The 10,820-nt window shown below is 34.6% G+C and overlaps 1 protein-coding gene across 1 annotated transcript; it reads right to left on the reverse strand.

Moving 5' to 3' along the window:
* Positions 1-742: 742 nt before the first annotated feature.
* ube2d1b (ubiquitin-conjugating enzyme E2D 1b) lies at positions 743-10,474 on the reverse strand. The gene is made up of 7 exons (XM_067370090.1): positions 10,295-10,474; positions 7,502-7,565; positions 7,369-7,400; positions 6,055-6,132; positions 5,869-5,974; positions 5,671-5,764; positions 743-1,256 (listed from the first exon to the last, which is right to left on the reverse strand). The coding sequence occupies exons 1-7, from the start codon at positions 10,316-10,318 to the stop codon at positions 1,211-1,213; spliced, it is 444 nt and encodes a 147-aa protein (XP_067226191.1). The 5' UTR covers positions 10,319-10,474; the 3' UTR covers positions 743-1,210.
* Between the last annotated feature and the right edge of the window lie 346 nt (positions 10,475-10,820).

The following is a 10,820-nucleotide window of genomic DNA, read 5'->3' on the forward strand; positions in this document are numbered from 1 at the left end:
AGCTGAAACGTCACGTAATAAGTCGAGTTCTTTTCTCTTCTTTTTCGTTAAACGACCACACTGGGTACCTTTTCGGGAATATGATAATATTATGGGGATAAAGTGAAGTCTAACATGGAAACATTTTCTAATAACGATGAATGGCTGGCTCGCCTTAATTGTAAACACTTCCGGGTAGGAAAAAAAAAAAAAAAGAAAAAACGTATAATCATCGGATACGATAAAAGTCTGTTTATGTTGCTGAATGTTCAGTTATTGTGTTACTAATGAGAAAGCTGATAAAAAACTAACTGTACTAAACAAACATTGAGATGGAAAATATTTTACATAACGATATGATTTGTGTTCTCAAAGTACTGGGTAATTAAGAAAATCCCTCAGGCATAATTTGTGAAATTCTACTGGGAATATCATTGTAATTATGGATATATGAGGACCTGTTTATAAACATCAACTAAATTTATAGCTAAATATGTGAATACCTATGGGGATATATAAATTAGCTTCTAATTACGTTTTTATTGTAATTTTAATGGACAGAGAATGTTTCAGAAAGCAACAGAAATTGACTTTAGGATGGATATGTAATATGCCAGAATAATTTTGAAATCAGAGACATTGAATATTACTAGTGGAAATAGAGGCTGCTTGTGGAACGTGTGTTAACTTGTACTCAAGGCCAGTTCAAATAGTATTTCAGCAAATAAAGCACTGCATAAATATGAGCAAACACAAATTAACATATCAGAAACACAAATGCACGCTTTTAAACAAATTTTAATGCAAAATAAAAAAGAAAAAATAGATCCAGTATAGTTGCTTTTAACTATACAATAAAAATATCTAAAAGAAAATGTAATCAACTGAATGAGAGATACAATAAAACGGTTTTCAATTTCTTAATTGCCCTCTTGTAGGGTAACTGCAGTTGTATAACATCATGCCAATCTTAAATAGGATTTATGAAACAAGAAAACAAAGTGCCCAACACCACTGCGGGGGATGACCAAAATGCACAAAACCAATAAAAAGCTTAATGTCTTTTTGTGCAATGCACAGTCCCCTTCAAAATACTAGTTAAGCTATTATTATTGGTCATTTCAGATGGTAAATGTTAACAGTACAATTTGTTTAATAATATAACCTAATCTTACTTTTAGATGCTAGAATTTACAGTGATTTGTGACTTAAAAAAATGTCCATTAAGTCTTCACATTGCATACTTCTGGGTCCATTCTCTCGCTAGTCTGTTGTACCTGGTTGAAAAAAAGAAAAAGAAGAAGTTCATAAACTGACATCACAATCTAATTTAACAGGTATGAAGAATGATGTTCCAAACCAGTTTGGTGTTTCTTCTAACACAAAACATGAATTCCTGAAGAATAACTTGGAATCTTGTCAATATAATTAAAGCGAAACTACTGTAGCTGTTAATGGACTAAATTAAACTCTTGTGAAGTCACATGAAAGCTTTATGAAGAACAAACCAAAATTTAATTAACAAAAAACAAGCAATTGTTCAGTAAAAATCTTGATATATATCTGTGCAACATCCAAGGTGTAAAAGAATCATTCATTGCACTGGATCTTTTCATTGAATCAAATGATCTAGTTCACAGAACTGGTCAGAATTCATTCATAAATCAGACTGCTCTGGTTCTCGAGCTCCATTGCTTAATTGGTGCTTCTCAATACTCAAATGAATGGCTTCTCATTTGTTTACTCTCCGTCCTCCAGCCCGTAACCTGGAAATCGATCGACGTCAGCCATCTTGAAGGACATCTCAATTCTCTAATTGCACCACCAGGAGCGGGGAGTGAGGAAGTTTGCAGAGGAGCCAGGAGCAAGGAGGAGTGTATCCTATGCGGAAGTATTTCTTATAAAAAAACCTGCCGCACATATATACTGTCTACCCCCTTCACAGCTGTCACTTTTTAATTTACATTTTACTTTTGCAGTTTAAAAAAACCATACATTTCACATTCACTCAAAAAATATTTAGGCCTAAATTTAAGATATGCATTTCGATTGCATATTAAATTTCCATCCATTTTGGGTTACAGTTTTAACAAACTAATAAACTTAATGTGATGCATATTTATTTATTAATATTGTTTGTTCCACAGCTAGCCATATTTTAACCTCGTTCATACTTTTTAAATTGTTAAATCTAAGTAATTGGAAATAATTATGATTTTAATAAAATCAAACGGATGCAAATAGTTAAAGGTGCAGTAAGCGATTTCTGAGAAATCCAAACAAACCCCTCCTCTTCATTGCTCCGCCCCCAAAATGCATGAACGTGCAATGGATGTCCGTTTATCATAGCTGAAGCGTAACAAAATAATGCTTTGCAAAAAATATAGCTAAGATGACGAATGAATGACAAGGAAGATCAAAAAATAAAAATACAGTACACAAGAATGTTTACAAGCAAGAATTTGTTGTTAGTCACCAGAAGCACAGCAGCTCCAGACAAACAAAACTCAAAACTGTCCTATTACTTTTGCTAACATTACAAAAACATCATAGCTTGGTTCTGTGAAACAAAGCAAAACCAATTTTACTCATGTATGGAGCAGAAACAACACAACCTCTGGTTCCATTTTCAGGACTCTCCAGTGCTGGAAAGCTTTTATAATATTAACACAGGTCTTAAAGCTCTTGCCTGATCATTTTTCCCCCAGTAATATTCCTCTGACCTTATCTCTTTTGTAATGTCTCTCAGCCATCTCTCTTTCTACAGTCTTTCTTCTAGTGGTTCAACAGATCACAAAACTCACGGTTCGGATCATGAAGCCGTTTAGGTTATGAAGTCACGGATCGGATCATTTTTCGGATCAGCACAAAAAAAATTAATTAGGGGTTGGGGGTAACTTAACTTTGCATTTATTACTTAGCTCACTTTAACTACTCTGATACCACAACAGAAACTACAAGCCTAACTAATACATCATTAAAGGCAAGTGAACAGACTGTAAAAAGAGCAAATACTGTACACCAATTACAAGCATAGAAAAATACAACAAAGTTACAAATAAAGTATAAGTTCTAACTAGTATTAATTTTCATGTACAGAAATGTAATAATTAAATATAAAATTAAACTGTTCACTGTGCAAATGTAATATAGATTAATCTTTGTTAAAGCTGTGTTTTGTTGTTTGATTTACATGACAGACAACAGCAGGTATTTATAGGTTGCTGTCACTTTAAGAGTAAGACCCCATGCACGCTCACATCTGATAGATATAACGGTACATCCGAATTATCACCTCGTTCAATTAAAACATGTGTTTACGAGAAAACTTGTCGAGAGAGGTATTTTGACTGACATAATGCGTGTATGTGTCCATCCAAGTGCATTGAGGACGCGAAAGAGAAATCCATTTAGAGTTTGCGAGCTATCTGGAACGTGCCCTCTCTCTCTCTCTCTCTCTCTCTCTCTCTCTCCCTCTCTCTCTCTGTGCGCGCGAGCCTTGTATGTGCGTCTGCGTAACGTTACCGATAACAGCGCTGCGTGCCATACCGAATTAAATCCTCTTTTGCCTCTTCTAGCGCTGGAATGAGCAAGACAAAACACGTGCAAATGATAACCTTTCACTCTATTGTGGTGAAACTTGCAAATGATCTGTGAATCACATGCGTCCCGAACCGTGGGGATTGATCCGAATAGTGTTGTCATGATACCAAAATTTTGACTTCGATACGATACCTAACTTAAATATCACGATACCGATACTTAAACGATACTATGGCAAAAACCTAAAACTGCAGGAAAAGTAAATAAATAACACATATGACAGAACTTCTTTCTTCACCAGAGTGCAGGCTGATAATTCTGGATTTCATTGCCGTGAAGTTACAGTTAGATTTAATATAAATTTTAATGTTTATTATTTTCATGCTCAATAAAATGTAATTATTTGCCGTTATGCTTTTTTGCTGTTTTTTTTTTATACATGTAGGTGTTTTTGACAGTAAGATTATTGTAAAAATTATATTACTGTAAATACTTAGAGCAATGTTATTAAAGCATAAATTGGTTTAAAATAACTATTTACCCTTCACATATTTATGTATTTTTAAATTAATTTTTGCAACCAGATATCACTTATTAAACTTAAGACTCAATAATACACCTCAGGTCTGCATGAGTAAAATAAAAAAAAAACACTCATTTAATGTTTGAGAGCATAAATATAATGCTGGTATCACACTAACCTGTCGCTCATTAAATTCTTTGTACAAATCGGCATGTTTGTCACAAGATGCTTTTGACTCCCTTCGCTTGCGTAATTTTGTAACATCTTTTGCAGACGGGCTTTGTGGTGTCCGTGGGCTTGCCCGGACTGTCGGAAATGTAAGCAAAATAATGCCACATTTCGCTTCGTGCATCTGCTTTCTCAACAATTTGTGGACGGTCTGCAAGAGCACCTGTATATGCAACCACCATACCTCTCGTTTCATCACCATAAAAGCCGTTGCACAGTTGAGAGGAATAAACACGCACTCAACGTTCCTTAGAAGCAGCGCGCTGCATGCACACTGCCCCCTGCTGTCGCACTTTAGGAAATACAGCTGGAACTCAAAGTACCGATACTAATAAAATAAAGAACCGGACCGTTTTTTAAAAGCAGGGTATCGCGATACCTTTCTAGTACCGGTATATCGTGCAACACTAGATCCGAACAGATCACGGATCAACAACGATACATTTAACCACTACTTTTTTTCAAATCTCCCTCTTGCTCACTCTCTCTCCTCCCCAATCATAACGCTGCATTCACACGGGGCGTCAGCGTCAACGCTTGACGGAGGGCGTGTCTGAAGCTTGTGCTGACGCGACCGTTATAGTGATTACAGCCAATCACATTACTTTCCGGTGTTGCACGAACGCAGTTGGCTGCGACTGCTCTGGGGTATTTGCATAGGGCGATCTGATTGGATGACGCCTGCGTTGGCGCTTGAAAAGTTGAGAAATCTTCAACTTCTGCCGCTTGCAACGCGACGGAACCCACAATTCAGTTCGGCAACGCATGACGTCACCCATTCAAAGTAAACGAGAAGCGTTAACGCCGGCGCCCCGTGTGAATGCAGCCTAAGAGTGTACACCCCCTGTTGCTGATTGGCTACAATTGTGTCGTGGTGATCGGTCTAATACACTTTCAGCAGCATTTCTTAGAAATCGCTTACTGTACCTTGAATAAACTATGCCTATACCATGATTTTTTTGAGTGCCGAAATCTTACCCATTTCTTTCATGCATACCTGACAAATATGTATCACATTAAGTTTATTTGTTTATGTTAAAACTGTGTAATCCATATGGTTGGAAAATTTAAATTTAGGCAGAAATTATAATTTTTTGAGCATATTTCAACAGTGCATATTATCATCAGTGATAACAGCTTAAATTATGGTCACACACAAAGCTACTGTATGGCTTCAAAAGACCTGAAATATAGCACACAAGTCACTTGCAGCACTTGACAATACTTATATGGTTCCTTTGTTGCTTGTCTTCATTGATTGCACTTGCATGTGGAAGAGCAACCAGCACAGTATTCAAATTGTCTTTGTGTTTTGTGTTCCATACAAGAAAGTCATACAGGTTTGGAACAACATAAAGTGAATAAATGAAGATTTTCATTTCAAACTTTATACTTACTTTTCTTTGTCTGATTTGTAGATGTGTGCTATGTCTGGGACTAAGGGGTCATCAGGATTTGGATCACAAAGCAAAGAACATATGGACAAAAGAACTGAAAAAGAGTTGAAAACAATCATCAAAATGATGAAATTATGGGAACTACGAATTCTGCATTTCAACCAGTAAGCAATAAACAATTGAGGTACACATAAGTACCTTTTGAAACTGTTAGTGCTGGAGACCACTGCGACCTCAGGATGTCCAGGCAAATACTTCCATTACTGTTAATGTTGGGATGGTAGATTTTCGTTGTAAACGCTACCTGTTAAATTGAGATGGGTGTCAAAATGTGATTTTGAAACAACAAGGAAAGTAAATGGAGGTGGGGTGTAACATCACAACCTTTGGTGGCTTGAAGGGATAGTCTGTTGGAAAGTGAATAGTGAGAAAGAAGACTCCTCCTTGGTATGGGCTGTCACTCTACAAATTGAAGGAAATGACACTGGATTTAGGTTCATGAAAATAAGACATCTCGGATTTTAACAAAAATGCTGTTGCTTAGTAACAAATATACATAAATAATAGGCACTCTGAGATGCTTTGTGCAACCACCTCATATTTAAGATAACACTGTCTCCAATACTGTGTTGACAACAGAATCCATTAGGACAAATACAACAGAAAAAATATACAAATTAAATAAACTAAGTTTTTCAGGTACAGTAGCATAGGTTTAGTACATTTAGTATAAAATACTACAGATATTGAAAAATCAAATGTAAAAATAAAACACTATAGACTTCACTGTATGAATTAAATATAAATATTCATATTAAAGATATGTGAATGATTCAGTGAATGATTTATTAACATTAATGAAACAGACAGCAACAGTTTATGAGGCTGCTGTCCCTTTAAGAACGCACAAATGTAATATACTGTTACACATCCGATTTTCTCCTAACTGTTTAGTGTAGGACATAAACCGTTTACGTAAATACTCCACATGTTGTGCATTGCGACATAATTGTGTGTGTATTTAACCATGCAAGCGCAAAAAGCTGTAAAAGAGAACTGAGTTAGAATGTTATTAATTACAATAAGCCGCAAAAAAGGACTCAATGTGGTGCTTTTTCGGGACTGAATTCAGGATCGCATCGCCTTTCAGATGCATGTGATCCCAAATTCAGTCCCGAAAAAGCACCACATTGAGTCCTTTTTTGCTGCTTATTGAAATTAATAATATTCTAACGCATCAATAACTTTTAGTATTGCAATGCGTAACACTTTCTAATTTTTATTTTTATTATTATTATTGAATTGATGCGAATTGGAAGGAAATAGAATCATGATTCATATGTGAATAGATTTTTTTCCCCTACCAATAGAATCAATTATATTCAGTGACTGTCTACACTGCAACTGGAAGTATATTTGCACTAAAACATGCAAACTAGCCTTTAACAAAAAATATCTGTAACCATTTGAAATTAGAGACAACCATTTCATTTTAATCACGATCCAAACAAAAATGTTACACAAATGTAGCATGAGCAGTTGTTATATATAAACTAGAAATTGAGCATTTGCTAGCCACTGTAGTTAATTACATTTTCCAAGTTATTCCTAAAAGTGACTTTAAAACGTCACATTATCACATTCAGCAAGTATTATTGAGCAAAGCACACTGCTCAAGGCTAATGAGGGAGTACTTACAGGTCCCATTATTGTTGCCTGCCAGTGAAACACTACAAATACAAAAAAAAAGAGGATTATTGAAATTTGTCCGCTTGTCTGTGCCAGATGTTATGTAAAGCAACCTCATTTAAAAGAATAACAGTGAACTTACAGTCATCACCAACCGGCCCAGCAGAGCACTGAGCTGGAGGGTCCCTCTGCAAGTCTTGAAGCTCCTGAAATAGAAGAAAAAACAAGATTTTAATTAAATAAAATTACATTATGAGTGGAAAAACTCTACTGATTTCAATCTTCAAAGCCATTTTGAAGATTTCAGATTTTAAAACCACCCCATGTCAAGATGTTTTTTAGTGAATGTGTGAAGCCAATACAATAAAGGTGTCCTATCAGAGCAACCGCATGTGTGAAGTTCATCACATTAACCATCAACATGTTTTACAACACGTTTGACAACCACAAAATGGCACAATGCTTTTTGTTTTCATTTTGAACAGAATATGTTTCATCAATTAAATATTAAAACATTTGTTGGTTACACTTTATTTTGATAGTCCACTTTAAACATTCTACTAACTATAAGTAACTTTGCAATTACATGTCAACTTAACTCTTATCAGAGTATTGTTAGACTGTTATGATTAGAAGAATAAGTTGACAGTCGAAAGTCTGTTGTTGGAGAATCAAAATAAAGTGTTAGCAGATATGAAGCAGACAGTCTACTAATACTCCAATGACTGCTAGTTGACACGTCTAAAGTGAAACTGAATGTTTAAAGTGGACTATTGAAAAGTGTTTTTCACATTTTTAAACATTGAGAAATGTGCAACGTTTAAAATAAAAACTACCTGGCTTGATAGTTTGTTGTGTAATGCAATGACATTCATCCATTTTTAAGTGAGGCTTCACATACTGGCATTCAAATTGAGTTTGAATAAATTATCACAGGGCTCCAAACTGTCAACAATTAAAGTGACTTGAACACTTTTTATAATTTAATTTATTAATCCTGTACATATTTAATACAAGAATTTCTAAGGCATCTAAATTGTCAACATTATCAAAACTGGGCTGAAAAACCTGTTGTACATAATCTATTACATTCCTTGTGCCTTTTGATTGACAGTTCCTACTTTTGTTTGTAAATAAACTGTATAATACTAAAACCATCAGGTTGTTATAAAAAATATACTTTTTTTAGAAAAATCATATGCATCAAATATGATACATCAGGTTTTTGATGAATGTTCATCTCTCAATCATCATCATCATATTGCATTGCATTTTATGTTTTACCTCCACAATAAAAACTCTGATCATAAAACAAAGCCTAAAATAGTATGCATTTTATGCAAGTACTCAGTTGTAGTTCTTATTGATTTACATTGCAAATCAGAATTTCATCATTTTTGTTAATAAAAATAACAGCAACTGCACCAAACTGTGTATTTTTGCTCAGTTTAGGCATCTGAATAAAAGAATGTGAGCTCCATATTCTTATATCATATTGTTTATAGGCCAAAAAGCCTAAATGTATCAAATATGATGCAAACAAAACTTATGCAAACTATTCTGTTAACACTATTTGTTGCACGTCACATGTGGTTACTGTAGTAACAACTATACATTATGCATTATTACATGCAACTAACCCTGAAACAAACCCTAATCCTACAGTAAGTACATATAGGTAATTCATGATGCTCAGTACTTAATACTTATACTTAATACAGTACTTATACTTACACTGTAACAAGGACACCATAAAAATATTGTAACCTTTTTATATATATATATATATATATATATATATATATATATATATATTGTCAAAAGGTTTAAATCGAAACTGTTCTATTTAAAAATCATTTCATGCCAGGCTTTACAGGGTTAAGTTTTAAAATGAACAATATGTAATAATAATAATAATCATTTTAAATTATAACAATACAAGATATAAAACAAAAATAATTGTGATTTTTAACAGATATGGATAGATGTGCCTTCTGGCAAGGAATTTGGGAGTTAAAAGGGTGTTTAACAACACTGTCAGACTGCGATACACATCACAGTGTTGCGAAACAGAAACTGTCAAAATGACAAAGTGATGGCGTCACGCTGGAACTTCAGAGAATCAGGTTGTGTTGCTTTGTGTCAAACACACAACACAATAGCGCCTACCAACCATATTCAGATAAACTACACCAAATCAATTGTAGCCAAAGTCACTCGAAATGTCACATCAGCTGTGAGGTTTAACAAAGCACACAAAAGTGGCTTGTGAAAGTGGATGAATCCACACAAAGATTGGCCTCGTTTAGTGCGGCTGCTGCCGAGGCTGAAGCAGGTTTGCTGTCTTTGTTCAGCTCTGGGCCTTCTCGAACACGGAGGAAAAGAACACAAACATGTTTATTATTAAATAAATATATATTTTTTTCAGTTCGTTTTCTATGTGAGGAATTTAATAAACCACGCGTCTTGATGTAAACAAATTACTCATTTACGTAACTCTTTGATTTTCCAGGTATAACGTTAAGTGTATCGTTTCTAGCACACAAACACAATACGATGGTTGACTGACAACCTTGACGCGTCACGATTATTTCAGGTTTTACCAGTATTACTGACAATTGAGGAAAGCGAATATTTATTTTACATTACTGCCAGTAAACATTCAACAAACAGCGAAACCCCGTCATGATTTGAGCGAAGAAACACAGCTAGCTAGCCGTTGTATGCTACATTCCACTTACACCGTCGACATATTAGATATACACGATATTCTTAAACGGTTTGACTTGTTATAGACTATCAACGCAAAACAATAACAAATAAAATATTATTAGTTACATAAATGCTCATTTTAACCCCATTATTTGACATTAACAGCGCGAGCAGGTTAACAAAAACTTGGCTAATGTTTGTCATTTACACACAAAGGTCTTACCTTCTGTATTCTCTTTAATGCCATGCTGCTTTACTGTGTGTACCGCCCCAGATTTACGCGATTATATTATCTGTCCGATATTATTGCTACGAAACAGCTCAGCAATACTGTGTTTCCCTGAGTAAAAAAACGAATGTGAGCGGCGAGAAAGGGAGACAGCTGTAGCTCAGCAAGCTCACACTTCCGGTGCGGAGCTGGTAAAAACAAAATAAAGGTCCCTATGTATTATTGCATCTCCAGAGAAGCTCAAGGAGAAATGCTAGAAAAAGTAAACAAAGTCTTATTTGCACGAGTGTTAGCATTTTACAATGTAGCCTAAATGGATAAAGTAGGTTAATTACAGATATAGAGCAAACAAATAATAAAAGGAAAATAAAAAGGGATAATAAAAATAATAATAATAATGGCTCTGAACAAAATAAAAGATTGTACAGAATTTCTTAGTGTCAAGAAATTAAACAATTTAAAAAACAAAAAAAAATGAGTGTTGACGTTATATATGTGCTATATAATATTTCAAATATAT

The sequence above is a fragment of the Chanodichthys erythropterus genome, chromosome 19 (genome assembly GCF_024489055.1).
Source record: "Chanodichthys erythropterus isolate Z2021 chromosome 19, ASM2448905v1, whole genome shotgun sequence".
Taxonomy (NCBI): domain Eukaryota; kingdom Metazoa; phylum Chordata; class Actinopteri; order Cypriniformes; family Xenocyprididae; genus Chanodichthys; species Chanodichthys erythropterus.

What these genes read in the sequence shown, in the direction of transcription:
- ube2d1b (XM_067370090.1), bottom strand. Translation starts at nt 10,318, where the DNA reads ATGGCATTAAAGAGAATACAGAAG. An exon ending in CATTAAAGAGAATACAGAAG is followed by an intron (nt 7,566 to 10,294) that starts GTAAGACCTTTG and finishes CTTCTATTTCAG; the next exon opens with GAGCTTCAAGACTTGCAGAG. An exon ending in TACAAATCAGACAAAGAAAA is followed by an intron (nt 1,257 to 5,670) that starts GTAAGTATAAAG and finishes TTTTTCAACCAG; the next exon opens with GTACAACAGACTAGCGAGAG.